We start from the raw sequence: 23122 nt of genomic DNA, 5'->3' as shown, positions 1-23122 counted from the left end.
TGCATATACACGAGGGTGAGAGCTGTGACATGCACACAGCAGCCTGCTGAGCCTCTGCTGCCATGGCGTGAGGACACCTCCAAGAGATGCACATCACTGCACAGGCACAATCATCCCAGGACAGCCACACCTCCGGGCATGCTTGACTGCTCAATTTCACTCAACCCAATGACATAAAGAGGAGAAAAGGCAGATAGATAAAATAGATTTTGACTGAGATGCACCACTTAATCCTTTTTTCCCCATCAGTAAGCTCTCTTGCTTTCCCTTCCTAGCAGGCATTATGCAAATTGAGAGTCCCCTGAAGTGATATTTGCAAGTGTAGGATCATACAAGAAAGGGCAGAATGCTCCTTTGCCAATACAACCCCCTGCCCCTACTATTCTTTTTCAAATAATACTATACTCATGGTAAGTACTAAAAATATGTACTCTACCATTCAAGCACTTAATGTTCTTAAATGCCACTTTGTTCAGGGGAAATGGTCTTTGTAAAACATGAAATTCACTGGGAACAAAATTTATGTTTCAATCTGATTTACTCTATTTATATATATATCTGTATTTATTTTTTTCCAGCTGATTACATCAGTTAAATCTCCCTCTCAAATGCCATCCAGCTAAAGCAAGTACTTAAGGGAGGCTGTTGATAACTTATTGACTATGTTGGGTATCATCAGCTGTTGGCTTATGTCTGAACTTTACAGTCACTTACTGGGGCTTGAATGATACATGGCGATACACAGGGTCACTGGGAAAAGAAAAATCTTATACTGCAGTGCTATTAGTGTGTGTGCTGCAATCGCTACAAATGAATGGGTTAGCCAATTTTAGTTGAAGTAGTAACAGACCAAATTAAACAACAGGACACTGAAGCCCCAAGTCTTTCCATGGCAGAGAGAAACAAACATCCTCAGAGACAAAGGTTGACTTAGACAAACATTCCTCCGTGGCACTTGACGACACTTAAAGCTCATTTAAACGTGAACCACTTGCTGTCTCCCTGCTATGAGATAGGTGTGATTTTCAGTGGCAGTGAAAATGACCATCTCCAAGAAACAGACATTTAAAATCCAAAGAGAGATCCACTTTCCTATGCCCTGAGCTTTATTTCATATTGCAGTGTTGGAAGCCATGCCAAACACTCGTCCTGTTGTTTTATTCAGAAGGCTTCTTCTTCCAAAGACAGAATGGGTTTCTGTTTCATAACCTTCCACATTGATATTTTATTGTCATGAATTATTTGGGATCAGTAAAGTGTGGATCACAACGTCTGGAGCCCTCCACAGGGGGTGTCTGCTCTGCACTCTCATTTGATTCTCAACAGCATTGTTCTCACTTCATTTAAAAATATTCATTCTATCTTCTAGTTTATATCGAGTCCTGGGTGACCTAGTGAATATTTCCCCATTTTCTGGTAGCTGGCTTTATATTTGTTGTATAATTTGGGGCAACTACAGGATTTACAGTCCTACTCAATTTCATTTGCATTGTTCTGGTGTCCTTGTAGAAACCTGAGGTACTCAGTGAAACATCCAATATTTAGTTTCCATTTTTCATTGTCATATCCTGCTATCTCACTCAGTTTTCACCTCGCCTTCCCCCACATACATTTGCTCATTGACATAAATTACTATTTTGCTTGAGTACAACTTACGTGTTTGGCCCTTCGCTTCTACGAGAGCAGCAGTGATGCCTAGAACAGATGCAATGCTTTAAGTGCTTCCCTAGCTTTTTGGAGGCGTCAGTACAGAATGAGTTTGACTGCATGAGTCATGGCTAAAGCTGTTTAAGGAAGGAAGGATAAAGGGAGGTCTGTCCAGCACAATCGAGAAGAAAATCTGCAGAATCATCATCATAACCATCCTGCAAACTTACATTTCTCAGTAATCACATCTGGCTTGATACAAAGGCCATTGTATTTTGGATTTGGACCAATGTGCAGATGCCTTTGCCTGTCCACATCCCGTGTAGAGTAAAAAGTTGGCTCTCTTTATTGGCAGAGGATATAGCAAGAGGAAGAAGTTCAGTCCAAACCTTTTCTTCATGTGTGGCTGTTCCTAGAGCTCCTAATTCACAGGGGCTCAACCTTGACCCTACATCCTCCTGCTTCTACTGCAGGATCATCTGGATTTCCATCAGCATGATGCTAACAAGCAACTCACATGAGTAAGATGCTGACTGGCTGAAGCAAGATGTCACAGAAGAGGATTTTCTCTCTGCTTTGATAGCCAGATATTAACTAATCGGTGTGGCAGTACTGGAAAGGTTGTAGATGGTTCTTTAACGCATCATGCCAAAATGTGAAGAGTGGATAATTTTTATTTCATTATGCTCTTGTTCTGCACAGACTTCAATATTGTCAGAGTGCTGTATGAACTTCAACCAATTAATGAAACATGAACTGCTTATTAGGTGACCCAAAAGGTCTCTCCCCTCCGATCCGTGAATAACAAGTGAAAATCAACGTGCTGCTGGTAAATGCATATGCATGAAATCTTTTAAGACATTTGGCTAAAATAGCTAATAATAAACTTCACAGCATTCCTGAGAAATCAAAACAGGAAGGGAAAAGCAGCCAGCAAAAATAAAACATTCTTCTGCAAAACACTGCCTAGACAAGTTAGCATCAGCTAAATGATCAATAGGTCACCATTACATATGATATTTACATCTGATCTGCATTACTGCATTGCTGGGCTGAAATGTCCAACGCGGCTCATATCAGCTAGCACTTCCTTCCTTAAAATCTGCCTTCATATAAAATTCACCTTGATTTATGTGCTTGCATCCAGTGCTGTACATTTGAATGTAACATTGCCAAACTTTCTACTGTGTTCACCTGCTGGTTAGAGAGCAGAGATATTTCAAGATGAAAACAAACTAAAGATGGTTGCAGAAGGCTTAGTATTTTCAAAGAATAGAAATAATAGAGTTTTGCATATGCTCAGCCTTCTGCTGCCATTATGTCACGGTGTATTATCATTTTCTGCTACCGAAAAATAGTCTACACACCATGTATTTCCTTAATCATGGGTTGATTAACTCCTTGACACACACACACACAAACCTGCAACAATTCTTTTGCTTTCATCAACTAAAAAATGTTTGGGGGTGTTTTTTTGGCATCTGCTGTGTAGAAACTTACTTGGGCTTCAAATCTGGAATTTCAGGTGTTTTCACTTTCTTTCACGTGCACACGTTTGAAATTCAAATGGGCCCATATAGAAGCTTCGTCCAACTCTTATTTTCCAGAAGGTGAATTTTAGCTCCACCTTCACTTGAATGTTAATTGTGTAGCATCACAATAAAACCACACATGCTTCCTGAAGGCATGAAAAATTCCCTCCTGACCCTTAGAAAAATCTGCCAGTTATTCCTAAATATAACGCCGGCTAATAACAAGTTCTGTAATTACATAGCACAGAGTACACAGAGCCTTCCTTTTACTGCACTAATGCTATGTTCTTCAAGGCAACGCTGAGGAGTGGCAGATTTATAATATTAAATGAGAAGATTTCAGGCATAAGGTTAAGAAAGGCAGGCCAATGGAGAAGACAAACTGTGGAAATACTCCACAGGAATAGAGGAAAGGGGCTTCACTTGATAAACTTTCTGTACATCTATTGGCCTCATTCACAATGAATATGACTGAGGTTTTCTTAGCAAGTAGCCCCTTTCTCCTAAACAATTTTTGTCTGTAAAATGACTGCAGATTTATGCACTTGAACTGTTTCACTTCCTAACATTCTATAAATAAGCCTCATCTGGTCTATTTCTCACTATGTCCAAGTCCCTTCTCGCTGAGCCTAACTCATACAGTCCCAGTTAGCTGATGCTTTCCTTCACGTAAACTAGACTTTTCAAAACCTGATCTAGTGCCTGGGCTCTTCATGTCCCGTGAAAGAAGTCTCTAACAGCTGCTCAGTGTTGCTACACACTAGATCAAGTATTCAGAGATGGATCTATCAAAGAGGTCAACTCCCTCCTGATACTGCATTAACTAATCTGCTGCTATTTTAAACTTTGCTTGGCCTTGTTATTACTTCTACTCCACTGCACCGCTTTGCATAGACATATTGCATTTCAGAATCCATTTACCCAATCAATCAAGATCATTCTTGGAACAACTTAATTCTTCTAAATTATAACTATTCTTCCTATTTTAGCATAATCTGATAAGACAGCACAGTATAAATTATGAAGAAAATGTTAATACAAAGCCAACCCTGCAACTATCTGCTTTTGCCCACACACACAAAAAAATTGCTTCTTACCTTCTTTGTTGCTATGTAAGAAATAAGGGGATACTCTTGCTCACTTTCATTCTTGCAAGCCTTTCTCACTTGTGTCTTCCTATTGACTTTGCCACAACTCCTCACACAACTGAAAGGATTACTGTCATAGTTTGAAGCTTCCAGGATCAGGTCCCAGTTCTTTACCTGTGTTAATAATTTATTACCTAGCCCGTGTATGCAGAGGGTGTAGAATAATACATCCTGTGAAACTTTGTTAAAAGCCTCTGAAAATCCCAATATGTCTGCCTCTTCCCTCCCACCTAGATCAATATTTATTTAATTTAAAAAAGGAATCCAATTTGCCTGACATGATTTACTTTCCACAAATCCATGCCGACTCGCATTATGATGCCACATTCTTATTAAACTGTAGGCAAGTGTAGCCTTATGCTGCTAGGAAATGTATTTTTGAGACCGCATTTATAAACAGCGGAATCCTCTGAGGGGCTGCAATGCCCAGCGCAAGGAGTTGAGCAGATCTTTATTGCCCAACTGGTCTGTTATTTTCCACCTCAAACTGTTTTCCTTTAAAACACCAAAACAACATCGACTCTTCAAATGCTAGCTCTTAATTTTGATGCGCATTTACATTGCAAGTCATGGCCATTTATCAGGAGTTGTCCTGTGCCCTGCATTATAAAGTCCCTGTGTAGAAACAGTTCCCAGCGCCCAGGGAGTTTAGTCTATGGCAATGGTCCCACAGCTGATCTTATTGTTGGGCCTCAGTCAGAAGCCAGGCCACATCAGCAGAAACAGACAATCATAATGTCAACAGCACACAGCTATACAAAGGAATAAGCAGCTGCAGGGTTTCTTTCTGCTTTGTGTCACATCCCAAACAATGTTCCATGCTGTTCAAGTGACCTTAGGCAGGCTGTTCCTCCCATGGTGACACAAAGCGCTTGCACTCATCCCACTGCTCAGTTCTCTGATCCCTCACTTCACCTGGAGACTGATACTCAGGTACAGTGGTGTGCTGCTGTTTCGGCACGTTGTCCCTTGCACCCTTAGTCCTGTCTTCTCAGCTAATGAGTGATGTGCTCTTTAGCAAGCAGACGTGCCAGCAAAGTGTGTCCCTTCAACCTCTTCCTAAGGCTTCAGCTCCAAGGTTTGCTGCTATCATTGCATTTCTGCATGCCTGTCTGGGGATAAATCCTGTCCAGTACTGACAGAGGATGCAGAACCCTCTTTGCTTTCTCATTCTCTCTAATTTGGCAGTTCCTAAAGCATTTCCAGAATCTCATCCTGCCAATAAGCATTTTCCCAGCTATTTGTCCAATGAAGTTTCTGTTTTCATTCTTCCTCCCCTCCGTTTCCTCTTACCATGCACTAACAAAGCACTGAACTGAGCTCTTACTGATTTCTTAGAGGACAATTTGTATACATACAATAGTCAGAATGGCCTGGAGTATGTTGGTACGTACTTGCCAGACTGGCATTCATGAGTACTGTGAAACAGAACAAAATCCCATTGCAATAATGGGACTTTTTAACCCCTTTGTGATAACACAGCCAAATGCCCCTTCAGCCCCACACGTAATGCCAACAGCTGGGCACGGAAACACAAACCCACCCAACTCAAACCATGGCATAAGTACAGAATTGTTCAGGTAGCATCAAGCTGTTTGTGGTATTTCTCATCAAGTACCCTACCTTGAACTCCATGGGGGTGTACTTCTCATTCTTGGGGGTGGTGTTGCCCTTGTAATGGAGGTGGTTGGGAGTGGTTGGGTGGATAACAGTTGACTCCTGGGACTGCCTCTGACAGCGCTGGCAGTACACATAAATCACAAACGTTAAGAGGCTAGAGCCAAAGAAACAGGAGACCCCAGTGGCAATCAGATGGATGAGGCTAAAACCTGCAAGGGAATGACAAGAGATGCTATTTTTAAAGAACAGCCTTTTTCCCTCTCCCAACAAGACCACAGGTGCAAATCAGAGCTATGACATCTTGGGATCAACATTAATAAGCTGTTGAAGCCCGAGTTTTACGTTCCAACATAAACTGACATAATCTCCCTGCAAATCGGTCTCCCCACTGCAGCTCAGCCTTGTGCAGTTTAACAGGTTCGTGCATTGTTTTCTCCAAGCTCCCTCCCTGTCTCTCCTCTCTCCCCTCTATTGATATTGAAACTAAACATTATGTTAAGCTGACAGCTAAAGAAATGAGCCGTACAAACAATGCACATTAATGGATTCCAAAGCATGTGCGTGTCATGGAAATAAGGGGATAAAAATGCTCAGTGTTTCTCTGAAGGGGAAGGAAAGGAGGGGAAAGCCCTTTTTGTCAGCTGCCCAAAATGCCTATGGGACTGTGTGTTGGGTGGGGGAGAGACACATTCCTCCCCCGTGTAATCCAAGTGCGCTCAGCATTTTTACTTATTCACAGAGGGGTACTGCCCTGGCCACCTCTGCACTGCTTCAGAGGTGTATTTGTACTGCTGACAGTGAAACAGGAGTCCTCAAGGGAACGGGAATGATAGGAAGAAGAAAGGAAAGGGGGGTAACTGCTTGAAAAAACTGCTTTGGTTGGCTTTCTCCACAAAGACAGGAAGGCAGTTGCAGGCAGGTGCCAGTGGGGTAGCTACAGTGTGATTATTTCAAAAAGCAAAGCTCCAGGACTATAAAAGCCTCCCACAGAGCTCTCTCCATGTGGGCTTTCAGCAGCACCCTCCAAGCACAGCGCTGCCCCCAGGAAGGAGCTGCAGCGCTGGTAGTGCCTGCCTCCCACTGTGGCTGGTGGGGGAAGAAAGTCAAATCTCACCTCCCTTCAGGGTCTCAAAATGAATCACCAACAGATCTCCACCACCACCAGAACAAATATCAGTGACCCTGACAGCCACCAAGTTAACGAAGCAACGAGAGGCACCCTTGGGTGGCAAAACTGTACAACCCTGTTGCCTTTTGCTGTGTGCAGGGGGGAATCTACAGGAGAAGAATCAGCAAGGTGACCCCAAATGTTACTGCCTTTCCCCTGCTTTTGCTCTGCAATCTTTCAGACAGGAATGACAGGGGTTTAGTGCCTGGGATGGATTCTCCACTGCTGCTCCTCCAGGGCAGCCGTCCTGGGGAATGGCCATATTGGCTTGGTGGGGTCTGCAGCAGTAAAATTCCCGTAATACTTAAAAAGCCAATTCGTTAGGACAGACCGCTGTGTTGACTTAACTGCGTGCAGAGAAATGGAAGGGACTACTCAGAGAGTGGCTTTAAATGAGGTTCATTCTTAGTCTGTTCACGGCATTCATTTTTTTTGGTGCCATCTTACATTTTAACTGATATGCTTTTCAGATGAATTCTGCCCATTAGTCTGCTGCTCTCCTCTAATCTTTAGTTAAAAAATATCCTCCTGAGTTTAAAAGGAACCAAACCAATAGAGTCCTACAGCAAAGTAATGCACTTCAATCATAATTACAGTAAGGAACATACAGAATTTATTAGACTGACAAGCTACATTTATTTTTTAAACCACACTATAGAATTCTATTGCAAGATTACCACTTTCTATTGTGTTTTGGATGAGGGTCCAAAAACCAGCAGAAAGACAGTAATTTCCTACTAAATGTTGTAAGACTCCCGAAAAGACATCTCCTTTCTAAAAGAAGCCTCACTCATGAGAGCTAAAACACAGAATATGCAACTGTGCTCAGTGAAGCCACATAACGCTGTCTCTTTCTCCTCCTGTCCAGCTTTGCTTACATTGCAGTGAACGTTTCATTTCTCTGGTACATTTCCCAGTTCACTACAGTAGGAAATCCTTTCTAAAACATAAAGCTCTCTTACTTTTCACTTTCACCTTTCAAAGACCCGCCTGATTTTTCAGGTGAGTTTTAGCAGTATCTGAGGGATAAAATGAGTAATTTTGTCTGCAGTACTTGAGTCCCCAGAGGGGAAACTTTTTGGAAAATACAGATTTTTTGAGATGCATCGACTGAATTTCTGTTGATTGGCTTCCTGGCCAAATATTGTAGAATGCTAAGTAATGAATACAATTAGCTAAGGTAAAATGTAGATTACAACAGCAAATATAACGGTGGAAAAAGAAGAAGAAAATGAGAATACAGAGCATAACAGCAGAATGCCACCCATGGGAAGGAAGCCTGGAACAGATACATTGCACTCTCTGAGGGGGAAGGAGTGATGCAGAAAGCCGACTGTTATGTGGTAGGTGCCGAAATCTTAATTCCATCGATTGCCCCACAGTCACAAACCGAGGCCACATTTCCATTCCACACGTGGCATGCTTTTTTTTTTTTTTTGCCATGATCTGCACAGGGAGAAGAGATTTTGGCAGCCTGCAGATCATCTAGATTTCAAGAAAGCAGGGGTGTGATGCTAGTGGGAATTGACATAGTCATTAGTGTGAAACTAGCATTTTAAAATGTCGAAGGAACTTGCCATTTTCTTCAGTCTGGATTTTTATCACAGGGGCTCCTAGGGCAGTCGAGAAGTGACACTAATGACTGGATCTTTCCAATTTACATGCAGAAAGGAGACAACTTCTTTGAGAGGTGAGGACTTCAGTGAAAGAAAGTGCTTGGAGGACAACTATAAGCTCTAATCTAGTCCTATATCAGCAAAGGAACTGTCTAAGAGACCCCATTCAGTGAAATCTTTATAGGTTACTCAAAAACTCCTGCCTTCAAACAGCTGGAGGCTTACAGTGGTAAAATGAGGACTACCCCTTCGTTCTCCTGAACCATTTATCCTGTGGGTAGAGATAGACAAGCAATTTGCTCCCTGGTAATTAATGACCCTTGGTGGCCAACCCAAACCTCCAAATAAATAAAAATCTTGGAATTGACAAGTGGCCAGTGTGATACATTCCTCCAGTCTGACTCAGACAGCAAGACTCCAGTGGAATTAAGGCTATCACTGGGATGTGAACTGTATAGATTAATGGTTCGGTTGATACTGCACAGGGAGAAAAGAAGCCAGGTTAAGATAAAAACAAGATATATAGTTAGTGGTATCCTACCTCCACAGTTTGTGCTCTCATCAATGCTGGAGGCTGGTAGGATCACTAAACAAAGAGAAGAATATTGGAAAAAGTTGTCATTTTGCCACCACTTTACTTCTTTAAATAATTAACCACCCCCCAAGCTCCAGACATGGAAAGCTGCTCCTGTGTTCTGCAGCAAGCTGAGAGTCTCTCTAAATTGAATGGAAAGCTCAGAGTGTAAACCACATGCAACAAAACCTCTCCAAAGACCTGACAATTACAGTACTGTTACCTGAATACTGTTTAGATTCTTCAATTTAGGGGAAAGAAGGTAGCTGAGAGAACCATGGAAAAGAGACTACCACTATCTAGAGATTTCAGATTTTCAAGCCAGGTCATTATAGTCCAGAAAAGAACATTTGGAAGGTGTTATTCGGCCTAGACAGATATCAAATATTTTCCCGAGAGACTCATTTTCCGCAAAACATAGAGTGGAAAATGTTAATGACCATCTATCCATCAACCACGCTGCTCTGTTAGACACTTGATTATTCTTCCCACTTCACACACAAGTTACCTTCACCTGCCCCACCTTGTTTCTTCACTCTTTTAGGATGCTTCCTTTGATACCTGAACTCAAGGACCTTCTGTTGCCTGCATCCATGCTGAGGACAGAGCTCATTTTTATAACCCAACCTCAGATGAACTATGCAAAGTTAAAAGTTTCAGTTCAGGTGCAGCAATACTAGTTATTTATTATAGAACTAGGTAATTCTGTTTTTTAAGAAAGCTGAGCTACCCCGAGGAATGCCAGCTACCCTATGCCTGCAACAAGGGAGTTGATAACATATTCATCAGTTTGCTTGTTTTTCTAGAAGCGTACAAACCCCTTTTATAGTAGAAAATACCTCGCCCTAGCTTGACACTCTGGGGATGAGCTGTTTTTCTGAATTGGCTCACCCTCTCCTTCTCCAACAACATTGTACATACCTGGAATTTCATTGTACAGGCAATCCTGGTACTGCGTGCTGTTTCCAACGCACTGAGAAGAGTCTGGACTGTGCACCTCGCAGTAACGGCTGCGGTACTGGATACCCTCCTCATTACACAGGCTCCACTCTGACCACTCTGACCAGCCACCTTAAATCCAAGATCAGGAAAACACATGGACAACATCACCAAGAAGGAAAAGGATCTCTTGTGGAAAACAAACTTCTCCCATGCTGGAGGGTGTCTAGATCTTCACCTGGGCCTCTCACACATGTAATCCAGTGCTCTTCAGAGGATTTAACTATGTCAATACAAATACCAGTGCAGGCATCACAGCCTACTTGTCAGATTGAAATTTTTTTAACACAGACTGAACCGACCCTTGGTGGAGCACTGCACAGTGCAGAGTTGTTTCAATAGCTCCTATATCAACTCTGTGGTTAAAGATGTACAAGGAGTTGGATGGGGCAATCTTGCACCAGGACCTCCAGATTTTAGGTTGTCTCCCAGGCATACCGCAAGCAGCCAGCACAAATTACGGCAGTTATAAAGCTTTTGCTAAGGTCCCTAAGGGCAGGAGTCAGCCTGCGCTGGATCAGAAATACAAAAAGGTGATTCAAAACCAGCACAGATCTGAACCCTAAGCTCTGAGTTGTAGCACACATTCATCTGCCAGTCTGTAAGACAAAAAAAGGAAGGATCACCCCTTCAGCAACTGTACAGGTTGATGCTTTGTGACTCCTCGTGCTTGTCTTGCAGCTTCCACATTCAAGAACCAAAGTCCTGCTTTTTCAATTACTTTAAATGGATCATCCATTAACAAGATTTTGGCTGGCCAGCACTAGAATGTGAAAGCATGGTCTAGTGAACAAGTACAAACAGAAAGGTGATGTGTTTGATTTGAATGCTAGGATGTCTGCTTTTTCCCTGGTTCAATATCCATTTACTGAATGATCAGAAAAGCTTCTAACTGATGGTGTTCCTGATTTATCTTTAAAACATTTTGTGGATGTGCCCACCACCACCCAAGCCAGCTGGAGCAGGGATGAGAACTGGCTACCTTCACACGGGTGCGTGTTGCAGAGGGCCTCCTCAGTGTGCAGCCCAATGCAGATATCCTCCCCGCTAGATGGAGCTGGATTGGTGCAAGTCCGCGTGCGCTGGTAGTGTCCTCCTCCACAGGTTGCTGAGCACTGAGACCAAGGAGTCCAGCACGACCAGGAGCCTTTCACTGAAGGGAATGGAAAAGCAAGGAGAGAGATGTGCATGCAGTTGGTTACTCCTCTCACTGTGACAAAGCTGGAGAGTCCCCGTATTTCACCTTCCAGGCCTACCCTGCCCAGACTAGCTAGCACTTTCTTGCACCCCAGGACATTTGGTCCTGACAAGAGCTTGATATCAAGAGAGGGTTTGAAGATGCTGCACTCTGTGGATGCCAAATGAAGTCTATGCACAAAAAGACTGCATCATAAAGCACCGTAATAGAAACTATTCCTTAGGGTAGGCACTTTGTTGTTACACACCTTTTTATTGTTATTATATTGTCTTCTGACACTTCACCTACAGCAGCAGCGTATTTACTTGGAAAAATAGTGTTGTACAACCTAAGTGGAGTTTATATGGCCCCTTTCTGCAGGGAGCCCAAAATCTTTTAGTCCCAGCCTTCAGAAAAGGGAAATTCAGAGGCTTTGTATGAGCACAGTCCCATAACACGTTAATAATAAATCCAGGGAGGGATTTCAGAACCCTGGTTCCCAACCCCTCTTGTCAGGTTACTAGACGACCTGATTTTCAGGTCCACATGCCACTACTTCAGGAGACAGCAACCTCATGACTTAGTGCAAGATGAACCCAGGATTTGTGTATACATATTGAGTGAGGCAGGGAAGGAGGGAGACACAGAGAAATAGCAGTCATGCACTTACAATAGATTGTAAAACATCATAGTGTCCAGGGAGAGAAAACAGCACAGAAGAAGGGCACAGACATTAGTGAAAAGCCACTGAAGAGTTTCCAAAATAGTACTAATAGCTGCCTTTATAGCGCTAGAGTTATTTTCTTTTTATAAGCCACAGAGTGCAATATTTGACACTCTTGCTGTGCTCTTGCTACACATTCTGATCATGTTTTCCTACCTGCATTGGCACTTTATCTTTGCATTGAATTTTAATATCATAATAATACTATAATAATACGGCATTTTCAAGTGTAGGCCACAAACTATATTGCCAGAGTTAGATAATTGCTAGAACTGCAAAGAGGCAAAGTAATTTGTGTAAGATCACTTAAATTTAGCTTAGATAGCTATTACAGAGCAAGGAGAATGATAAGAGAGTGAGAATACATTAGTCAATAGTCTATTATTACTATTCTGGACCAGGAGTGCAACATAAACATGAGGACAAACTCGAAAACCAGGAAACCAGGCAAGAATACTCCCTGCTGGCTGTGCAGGAAATGGTAACTGATGTCAAGAGTAGATGCCCATCGCAAGAACAATACGTAAGCAGGAGAAGGGGAAGAAACAAGTGTTCACAAGAAGAACTGCCACATCAAGCATCTCTCTACACAGCATTAAGTCACATTCATTAAGCCCGTCTCCTCACCAAGGTGCAGGTGCACCATCATGCCCTCCACTGGATGGAGCAGCAAACCTGCTTGAAGCAAAACACTGCTAGGCAAGCCACCGTGCTACTTCCTTTAGAGGATGTGGCTGTTTTACTCTCTAAGCCTAGGTGAAACATTACTCACAGCACCAAAGTGTGTGTGGATCACATATTGGATCATTACAATAGCTTTCAAATAAATTAAGGGTAAATCCCCCAAATTAAAAAAAAAAAAAAAAGACAGATTGGAAATACTGATTTTTGGTGGCTCTGCCATTAAAGTGGGCAAGAACAGCTCTGAATTTCATGCAGGAATATAATCATGGTTACCTGGGCAGGGATGTGGGTTGCAGTCCTGGTACTCCATCGCTGACCCCACGCAGGGCAATCCACCATTTTTAGGTTCAGGGTTTGTGCACGTTCTCTTCCTGATCCTAAAGCCCAACTCACAGTCCCTGGAACAGGAAGACCAGGCCCCCCAAAAGGACCAGCCCCCATTGATAATCCGTGCAGAGGTCTTACCAGTCTTGAGGAGGTCATCAACAAGAGCTTCAAGGAAAACAAACAAGACACCACATGGTCACAAATCAATCAGTTGCTGGGCTTTTAAAAAGGACTTCATCTCATGAATACAATCAGGATTTATGTGCCCTGGGGATGAGTTTCTCTTCTTAGCAAGTGTTACAGGGTTACAGCATAGCTAGGAGGGAAGCAAAATCTGTGCACATACAAACAGAGTCTAGCGATAACCTTGATAAATGACCCTTCTGGGGAGCAAACTGTGGCAGTGCAGGCTCTGCCCTCAGGTCGCTGCCTTGGATCACAGCAGTAGTGAAGGGAATAACCCCAGAGGCAGTGCACAAGGGGACCTCCAGAGAGAAAGAAAAGTAAAGACACACTATTCTGTAGAATAGCTTTTTTTTTTGTCTCTACACCCTGATCACTTGCCTGTTCTTGTTGGGGCAGCTTGGCAGTACCAGGAATAGATCTATATATACACTGCCACAAGCACAGGGATCATAATGGTGTTGACAGCTAAGTCACAGGGCTCTCTCCGTCCCCATCATTCTGCTATGACACTAGTTGTGCGTGCCAGCAGTTTCTGGCTGTTCCGAGAGGATCCCCCTTCCACCACCAAATCTAGGCTTTCCCCGTAGTGCCCCGGAGCTGGCAATACATACAGTCGGTATCGCACACTGCCGAGCCGTCATTGGGACAGAATCGACTCTCAGTCTTCTTCCTCCCAAACTGCAGCTCGTGGGGATCAGAGAGCTGGGCACGACACGTGTAGCGGAAGCGCTGCTCCTGGCGGGCACCGTTCTGGGTGATGTTGACAGGCATCCAAGGGGTCCAGGGTGTGTTCCTACGCACCTCTGGGCAGCTCTCTGGGTTGCAGGTCTTATATTCCTGCCAAGAAGGAAAACTACTTTGACCTTACTTATCAAACAGCAGCAGACTAACTGACAGAGATGTTTTTACACCCTAGAAAACAAGGGGTACATGCTGGATCTAAAACAACCTCCATTCACCTTCTCTGACCTCACAGGTAAAACACAGTGCCGGGCACAGCACAAAACATGGGGACTATGGAGGCAGAGGTGCTTCAGGTAGACCTCGAGGGTGGACTATGCTTACTATTTTTATGTCTCCCTCAGGTTTGTGTTTCTCTGCTGACTCAGGTGTTCTTGCCCATCTGAGTCCTGTGGGGCTTAGAAAGCACCGTGCATCACGGGCAGAAGAATAGTTCAGGCAGTGCATAATAATAACAGCACACTAGTTTTCTGCTGTGACCCTGATATGCTGCTCTCAGGTTGGCATAGAGGAGCCCCATGAGGACAAAATGTCAGTAAGGTTTATTCCTTGAAAAGTTTACTGGTTTAAAATGGTTTTAGATAATCCGTTTTTACAGCTATTTTTTATTTTTGTTTGGTTGGCTTTTTGAATCCTCTAGTGGAGACTACGAAACATTTGCCATCTTTATGAGCATCCACAGAGTAGAGCCAACATTCGGGTGGATGGGGATGTGGTGTTTCAGGGTCCTTACAATTCTCACCACCAGCAGGAAGATTCCAGTGAAAAGCATTGAGTTCTTGTCTAAAAATAAATAAATAAACCCATATTTTCTGGCAGAGAGAGAGCAATGTAATACTTTAGGACTTTATGATTCTAGAGTAAATGCCAAACAGCTTGTGAACAGATGGGAGGTTCCAGATCAAATCTGCTTACACTGAAAGAAAACTCTCCATAAAACTAATTAAAACATCTGCACAAAACAGCTGCCAGAATAGGAAAGGGAAAATAAAGGAGAGAAAATTGGTAGCCATTGCCTCATTGATGGGTTAACTGGGTGTATGACCTGTTGTTTACTCAAGTATGACAACAAGACTCATGTCTGATGTGTGCAGGGCCTCCTTGACTCAACAGGGTCATCCTTGGGAGTGGGATAGAATAAAAGAAATGTAGAGTGCTGCCAGTTAAAGGACTTGATATCTAAGCCTAGAGAGGCCTATGAAGTTCTCTGTGTGCCAGTCTGTTCTTACCTGTACACACACACAGACACACGCACAGACACACACACACTCAAACCAGCTTCACTGACTTCTGGAATCTGCCACCTCTCTGCTTCCCGGTTCATTTCAGCATCCTCTCCAGCAAGAGCTGAGGATAGCAATTTCTTCTAGCTTGAGAAATAAAACCAAGATGGAGAGAGGAGTTAAATAACAAGTCCCTAGAAGCTAGATGTTAATAGGTGTCCCACATGCAAAGACAATAAACACTACGTACCACAGCACAGCCTGGACATGTATTTCCATTTTCACAGGACCTCTGCCTTGAATGAATTCCTCCACCACAATTCACACTACATTTATTCCAAGGACCCCATGAAGACCAAAAAATTGGTAATGGACAAGGACTGTTCTCATTACAGAATCTGAAAGAAGAAAGCATATTGCTCAAATAATGTCCATGTCAGCACAACCCAGGGACAAGATGATGATGGATGCAAAGCTACACTGTACACTGCATTTGAGTGCACTTATTGCACGCACAGAAAGCCAGCAGAAAGTTGACACAACAGTCAGATTAGCAGTATTAGTGGTCATAGCAGAGAACTGTCCTCTTTATAAAGAGGAGTGGTTAACCAGGCTGAGCTTACTGACATAATTGGAGTGAATGGTCAAGACTGTGTTTTTGAAAATGCTCTAATCAAGTTTTATGCACTGAATTTATACAAGAACTCAGCAGCTGAAGCCCATGTATCAAAAAGGGAGATAGCGAATGGTAAATATTTTAAAAATCGGGCTTTTATTTAGGAAACTAATATGAGGTCAGCTCCACATTGATCTGCCACTAACGGCAGGTGCTAAACACTTGACAATCTTCCTGTCCCATGATCTGGCCCTTATTGTTCTTTGGTTCCTAAGAAACTAGTGCTTGCAACTGGAGCTGAACTAGATGCTATATGCATCTAAAGGCAGGCCCTAAATTAATGTTATTTCATGTTCCCTTTAGAAAAGGTAACTTCAATTTTGTTCAGCTTTTTAATCAATATTGTTCTCAAATTGAATCACCCAGGACTGTAATTGACTCAGATGTAGTCTTTAAAACCCAAAAAGGACCATTCTGAATGGCCACAAATCAAACCAAACATTAAAATGTCCTGAATAAAGGAAGTTAAATGAATTGCCCTTTGTATTCTGAGAAATGCAGAAAGATCTGTCTTAAGTGACCACTCAAGGGACAAGCAACAGCCTACTGCCAAGCAGAGGTGGCCTTTAATGAAAATGTCAAAGCTGGAAACCAAATCGGGATGCCTTGAAGCATGTGTTTATTGAGGGGTTGGGTTTGAAGAAGCAAAATAGTGCAGATAGCTCTGAACATTAAAAGAAAAGTATTGTCTTTTAGTGATTTTGCATAAAATTTGCTTACTTTATAGGGGAAAAAAGATGTTTTTCTGATGCAATGCCCTGCAAAAACTCAACCTTGAATCTGTAAATCTGTATTCTGTCTTGAACTTGTTTTGGTGCATCAGCACAATTAATATAGACTTAGGAATGGTGTAATTGATAATGAAAGCTGCACACGTTGAACTACCTCCTAAGGGACAGATCAGAACAGTGTAACTATCTGTAGATTCTGCATTGCTAACAGCAGACACAGCTTCTCCTTTCACTGAGGTGGTCAACCCTCTGCTTTGGGCATGGGAATACTTGTGAGGATCTAAATGGTCATGCCTGAGAGAAGAGGCAGCTTTGCAGTCTCTGATGGTCACAAGCTCATTGCAAGAGAGTGTCCATGCATGTGAGCAACCTCATCCCTCTTAGGCTCTGAAATTCCTTCTTCTGTGCATATTCAGTCTAACAGCCTTCCTGTGCAGTCATAGAAGATCCACCACTTCCAGCTGCCAACATAACAACAGAAGTGATCACACGGTGTTGTTAAGGTATCTTACCTCTCTTCCCTGCTCTGTCCAACGCAGACCCTGCCCCCATACCGTGGAGCGGGGTTGCTGCAGGATCGCTGGCGGACCTGGAAGCCTATCCCACAGGAGGTGCTACACGGGGCCCAGGAAGACCAGGGTGTCCAAGCGCCATTTCTAACAGAGTTTGAGAGAGAACAGAGTATGGGGGTTACCTAACAGTCTGCCTGTGTTGTGCCACACTTTACAAACAGATATGTCTCTGATAGCAGAATGCTTGAACCAGTCAGAGAAGAGAGACATTCATTTCAACCAGACTTCACACCAGCTAATATTTAGCAAAGGGATTTCCAAAAGTGCTTAGCAATGGCCTTACTTCTTTGCCATTGAATTATCTAAGAAATGGATAGGAAGAGAATGAAGCCAACGTTGAATGATTTAGAAAATGCCTGCCAGGAATTGCTGGGCAACAGTGTGGTTGCTACAACTCTCACTATTTCCCCATCATCTCCCCCATATCTCCAAACCCCCTCTTCTGAGCCAACAGCTGGTCCCAAAGTTGGATCTCCTGGACTCCTCTGCAAAGAGTGCAGTTTTTGAGGATCACAGAATCACAGAATCACAGAATTTCTAGGTTGGAAGAGACCTCAAGGTCATCGAGTCCAACCTCCAACCTAACGCTAACAGCCCTCCACTAAACTATATCCCTAAGCTCTACATCTAAACGTCTTTTGAAGACTTCCAAGGATGGTGACTCCACCACTTCCCTGGGCAGCCTGTTCCAGTGCCTCACAACCCTTTCAGTGAAGAAGTTCTTCCTAACATCTAGCCTAAAACTCCCCTGGCTCAACTTAAACCCATTCCCCCTCGTCCTGTCACCAGGCACGTGGGAGAACAGGCCAACCCCCACCTCGCTACAGCCTCCCTTGAGGTACCTAAAATCATCAATGCCAATTGTGCCAAAGGATATTAAAAACTTCCCTCTAATTCAGTAGGTACTGATGCTTTAAATCTCTTACAGAAAAACTGTTGCCAGCTCCAATCATTCTCTCACAAACCTCATAATGTTTGGTGTTTTCCTAAACCCTTCGGCATTGAATCCTATTAGGTGGAAATCTCAAGTTTCATAAAAAATAACAGTAATTGCTTCTAGCTTTCATGGCAGCCTGCAAGCATCACTGTAGTGTGACCTTAAATCTGTGGAAACCAGAGGGCAATTAAGAGCTCAGAGGTAGGATAGAATTTCAGGGTTTAATGAGTGATTGCATCTCGGATGAGAAGTGGAAACTAAGCCTGAAGCAAATGTGATGTAAAAACCCTGAGTTCGCACCTCACAACAGAGATGTCAGGCCACATACATGTGGCTGGCTTCTGTGAGGATGCTGCCATGCAGTAACTCCACCATGTGCTCACACAGAAGCTGACATTATCATCTTTAAAATCTCCTGATCATTAAAGCTCGCCTTGCTCTGATTTAGCAGCACTACTAAACCTCGGAGCCTCACTAATGCAGGCTGGGAGGAACTGTATCTCATCTCTTCTGTGCTGCAGGTTTCATTTCATTTGAAGCCAGTGGCAACGCTCTGTCTTACAGAACTGCCTCATCTTGACACTTTGCTGCCTAAAGCCAAAAAAAATCTCCTTTTTGTTGTTGTTGTTATTTTGCTAAAGAAAAATCTTTCTAAAAAGTCTAGTCAAAAAAACAACTCAGGTGCTCTCTGGTTCTTGAAAGCTAAGCTTGAAAACAGATGTTAATTTTCAAAGCGTTTACTGAACTAATAAAACTGCTGGCAAGAAATATTTTCTGGCGTAGCACCAATGAGGGCAGAGGATGAAAGTTAAAACCCACATTGCCCTTCACACTTTTTCTATTTGTTATCAACTCTTGCCTGTTCTTGGCAGCTTTATTTCAGAATCTTGCTAGATATTTCTCCCCTCCTCCTCTTTCTCTCTCATCCCTTCTTCCCTTCCCCTTTCCTACCCCAAACAAGGTCATAGAACGAGAAATTCACTTACATAAAAATGTTACTCTTCTAAGTTACTCTTCTAAGTTACTCTTCCATGTTTTAACCCTCCTACTATATCCCCAGGCCTTAATCCAAAGCAAAGATTATATGTTAAATTGTGAAAGGAATAAACCGGATGGAATTTGCTATTTGCTGCTATTATGGCAAAATAGGGTAAGTAATTTCATCTAGAAATTCCCCAGGAAAACAACAATTCTCAGCATCTATTTGTGTGCTCAACATTTTTAACAGAAATGAAGACACTTTCCGTGTTCAGATTTCTATCTTTCTAATAGAACTCATCTTTAGTCATCCTGATTCCTCTTTCAAAAAGAAATCTTAATGCCATATGAAGTCAATTAAAGGAAATTTGAGGGCTGAGGTGGATGTAGGATGACCAGATGTCCCTATTTTTCAAACCATGCTGTTTTCCTGTGTCTTAAGATTGAATAATCTATTTTCCATCCCCTGCTCAGAAGCTGTTCTTGCCTCTTTTGCCATCAGAGCACTGCTGAGAAACCCATCCCTCTGGCATAATTTGCCTTTGCCAGTGACATGAACAGACAGCCTTGGGAAGGCTCTGCTCAGCCCACGGTGGCAGCACAGGGGTAGAAATGACTACACATCTTTTAGGCAGCACAGCCCACAACTGGAAGGAGAGATGCCAATTCAAACATGAGTACTGCTAAATATTTGGTGCCAAGACCAGCACTGATCTCTAGGGAGGAGCCAAGAGACAGCTGTCCTTAATGAAATGAACATCTGTAAGGAAGATAAAGTAGATAAAAACTGAATTGACCCAATATTTACCAAAATACTGGCTGGCCCCACCCTGGTTAAGTAGTGCTTACCCTATTGCCTCGTCTTTCCTTGAGTCATGACATGATGTAGTCTGCGGGTGATGGGGTAGCATGGGCATAAACACCATGGCTACGTATAGGCACCCCACCAGAGCACACTTAGCTTCCATACTGCTGAAGTGTCAGCTCCAGGCTTCTCTGGGAACGTGGCACCTTGACACAAGCCAAGCTGCATGTGTTGTTTACCTGCTGTGCCCAGCAGACATGCCTCCTGGATGCCTCTGGCTGCCAAGCCAGCATGCTGCAGGCAGCACACGGGACCGCAGAGCAGTGCAGGCAAACCTTGCTCGCAGCCACGCGAGGTCCTGTCTCTACAAGCACTGTTCTGGAGGAGCTCTGCTTTTGGCAACACAAGTTCAGAATTCAGTCTCCACAAAATAACGATCGACAGCTTACTGATGTTTTTTACCTTACCCTTGTTCAGTTGGCTAACAACTACCTCTGCCTTACTCACCTCCTCCTGATGGATGGGTCACTACTCACTGTATCCTTCAGGGAAACTGTGGCACGGTGTATGCAAGGTTAACCTTAACTTTAATTTGGGGTGCCCAACTTCCAAGGGCCCTGGCCGAGACACCTGAAGGACCCAGGCACCTTCATTTTTCACTGACCTCAAGCTGGACCTCACATACCTCAATTTGGCTGGGATACAACGTGGTCACAGAAACACAAGGAGAGAGATAAGCTGTGGACAGACACAATTCTTGTTCCCTTCCCAAAAAGCAAAGAAGAGATGCCGAGATACCTTGAACAATTGGCGACCTCAATCCTGGCCCCTTCACAGCCACGACCTCCGCAGCGAGGACGAGGGCTGTCACAGGAACGTGACCTACACATACAGGAGCCCGTGCTGTCCCCATCCGAATGCTCACACGGTTGCCATGGGGACCAAGGCCCCAATCTTCCATTTGTTGTCAGGTTTTTCACCTAGTTTAAAAAAAAAAAAAAAAAGGTCATTAATAGCAAGTTTACATTTCTGGAGACAGCCCCACAATAGAAATGCCAAACAAAGCTGCCGGGGGGATTAAGATGCAGCTTAGATGGGAGCTGTCTGTGCTTGTGAGCGGGATTCAAAACAGAGGGCTGTTTTCAGGCCGTGCCGTGTCGGTGTTTACCTCTGAATTCCACCCCACATACCGAACGTGTGCGCGCAGGCAGCCAAGCCTGCCCCGCCAGCACAGCGCCCGGCCGCAGGCCTCGCATGTCCCACACAGCGCAGCTGCAGCCTCCCCAGCAAGGTGACAGCCAGCTGTGGCTGTCCCCTCTGCTACGGGGGGTTTGGGCCTGGTCCTGCCCGTTATTTACTGAGACAGTGTTTGTATAACCACAGTGACCAGAGCAGGCTGAGGCCTCCCTGAGTTTGGCCCTGTCCAAACGCACGATAAGAACGGCCTCCGTTTTCCAACAGAGCTGTAGACTATGTGGCTGAGCTGGGTGAAGCGCAGAAGGTGAAGGAGATGGTGGGGGCTAAAATTAATGCCTAGGATCATGCACTAGGCTAAAGAGCAAGGATTCATCTCCAGGCAATTTACAGGCCAGACCACACTGATGTTTGTTTCCTCTGCACCTTGTTTCGTGCCTGCTCAGCGCCCCAGAGCCTGGGGCTTGAGCTCCCTCTGCACTACACTGAAGTGAAAATGCAGTAGTCCTGTGAGAAAAACAACTGTTCCTGCCCAAGACTGGGGATGACCTTCTAAGAGATACGGTGTCAGAGCCTGCTCCCATGTCTTATTTTAACCAGAGCTGCTCAGTGAGCCCCAAGATGTGGGCTAAAGGATTGCTGCTGGCAGCCAAGGCTGACTTGAGAAAAGCAGAGCTGCCTGCTGCTCTCTGGATCACTCCCAGGCCACCGCTGCCTTCTCGTGCCCACCACTGCTGCTGGAACCAGCTCTGACAGCAAAATTCAGCAACTCCAAAATTCAGCAACTCCAGGACCATGCCTGGGAGCCTGCTCTGACACCTCTGCCCCAGGCTCTCCTTGTTCCTGCCCAGGTACAGGCGCAGCTCAGTCCCCTACCATCTGGGAACTGCTGCATTTATATCCCACGTCAGACAATTTCCACACTGTGGTAACAACCCCAGGGCTACTACAGCCCCCCTCTCCCAGTCATACAGGTGCTGTCTTGATGTGTAGGGATGTAACATCACAGACCACTTGGGCAAAGCAGAGTAGAGAACTCTTTCTTGGTTTCTCTGAAGCCCCAACACACGCCAGGTAGCACAAGAAATTTGGCCACAACAAGCAGTTAATGCAATGCTGAAGGTGTTACAACTACGATACCCTATGGCTACAGGGAGCCCAAAGTATCGTAGTAGGCAGCCAGCAGTAGGAAGGTTGAAAGTGCTGGGCAACATCCAAGGTCTGCAGCTTGAGAGTGACCCCGATGCTACTCCTTGAGGAGCTGAGGGTTACCTTGGTTTCCTTCCCATGCCACTTACCTCTCCTTCATCTTTTCTACTTTGTGACTGGCTTTCTCCTTGCTACAGTGCAGTGTCATGATTCATCCTCCCCCAGCAGCTCCCTCCATCCTCCCCAGCCCATGTCCCAAAGCGCAGGGCCCCACAGGTGGGACAGCACCAAAGGCAGCTGCCTGCGCCTGGCTCATCCCCATGGGGTCACTGCTGGGGTGGTGGGATGCTCAACAGCTTTGGTAAACCCGTTGGCAAAGGCAATGCTGGGCTTGGCCTTGATGTTGCACGCAATGAAGAGCAAAGAAAAGAGGAGGCTGGGGCCCTGGCGAACAGCCCTGACCCCAAATCTGAGCCAGCTACCGCTGACAAGCCCCACTGTGCCATGCTTGGCTGAGCTCTGCAGCCAGCAGGATCAATCCCTTGGGCTGCCTGGGGGGGGGGGAATCACTTCTCCTGCTTTCCACACAAGGAAACCAAGGCACAGAGAGGCCGCGAGCCTGCTCAGGGTCCACAAGTGAGCCAACTGCGGGCAAGGGAGCAGCGCTTTCCAACACTCATTGTCTTAAACACTTTGCTCTGGGCTCCTCTGAGC

General features: G+C 44.3%; 1 protein-coding gene across 9 annotated transcripts in view; it reads right to left on the bottom strand.

Moving 5' to 3' along the window:
* The window catches only part of SEMA5B (semaphorin 5B), a 260702-nt gene that overhangs the window by 16934 nt on the left and 220646 nt on the right, over window positions 1–23122 (bottom strand). For 5 of the 9 annotated variants that reach the window (XM_084522998.1, XM_084522997.1, XM_084523001.1 and 2 more), the window contains 10 exons: window positions 20864–21045; window positions 17286–17429; window positions 15617–15764; window positions 14014–14239; window positions 13163–13381; window positions 11287–11457; window positions 10227–10376; window positions 9273–9317; window positions 5951–6156; window positions 3528–4441 (listed from right to left, as the gene is read on the bottom strand). In XM_084522998.1, the coding sequence (XP_084379124.1) occupies window positions 4235–4441; window positions 5951–6156; window positions 9273–9317; window positions 10227–10376; window positions 11287–11457; window positions 13163–13381; window positions 14014–14239; window positions 15617–15764; window positions 17286–17429; window positions 20864–21045 (1698 nt within the window). In that variant the 3' untranslated portion in view covers window positions 3528–4234. Of the gene's footprint in view, window positions 1–3527; window positions 4442–5950; window positions 6157–9272; window positions 9318–10226; window positions 10377–11286; window positions 11458–13162; window positions 13382–14013; window positions 14240–15616; window positions 15765–17285; window positions 17430–20863; window positions 21046–23122 lie in introns of those variants that run through there. The other 4 variants (XM_084523002.1, XM_084523003.1, XM_084523004.1 and 1 more) reach the window with 1 other exon arrangement.

Source organism: Aythya ferina (genome assembly GCF_964211825.1).
Source record: "Aythya ferina genome assembly, chromosome: 6".
Taxonomy (NCBI): domain Eukaryota; kingdom Metazoa; phylum Chordata; class Aves; order Anseriformes; family Anatidae; genus Aythya; species Aythya ferina.
Note: the sequence above shows the minus strand (reverse complement) of the source record. Positions and strands in the feature narration are given on the sequence as shown.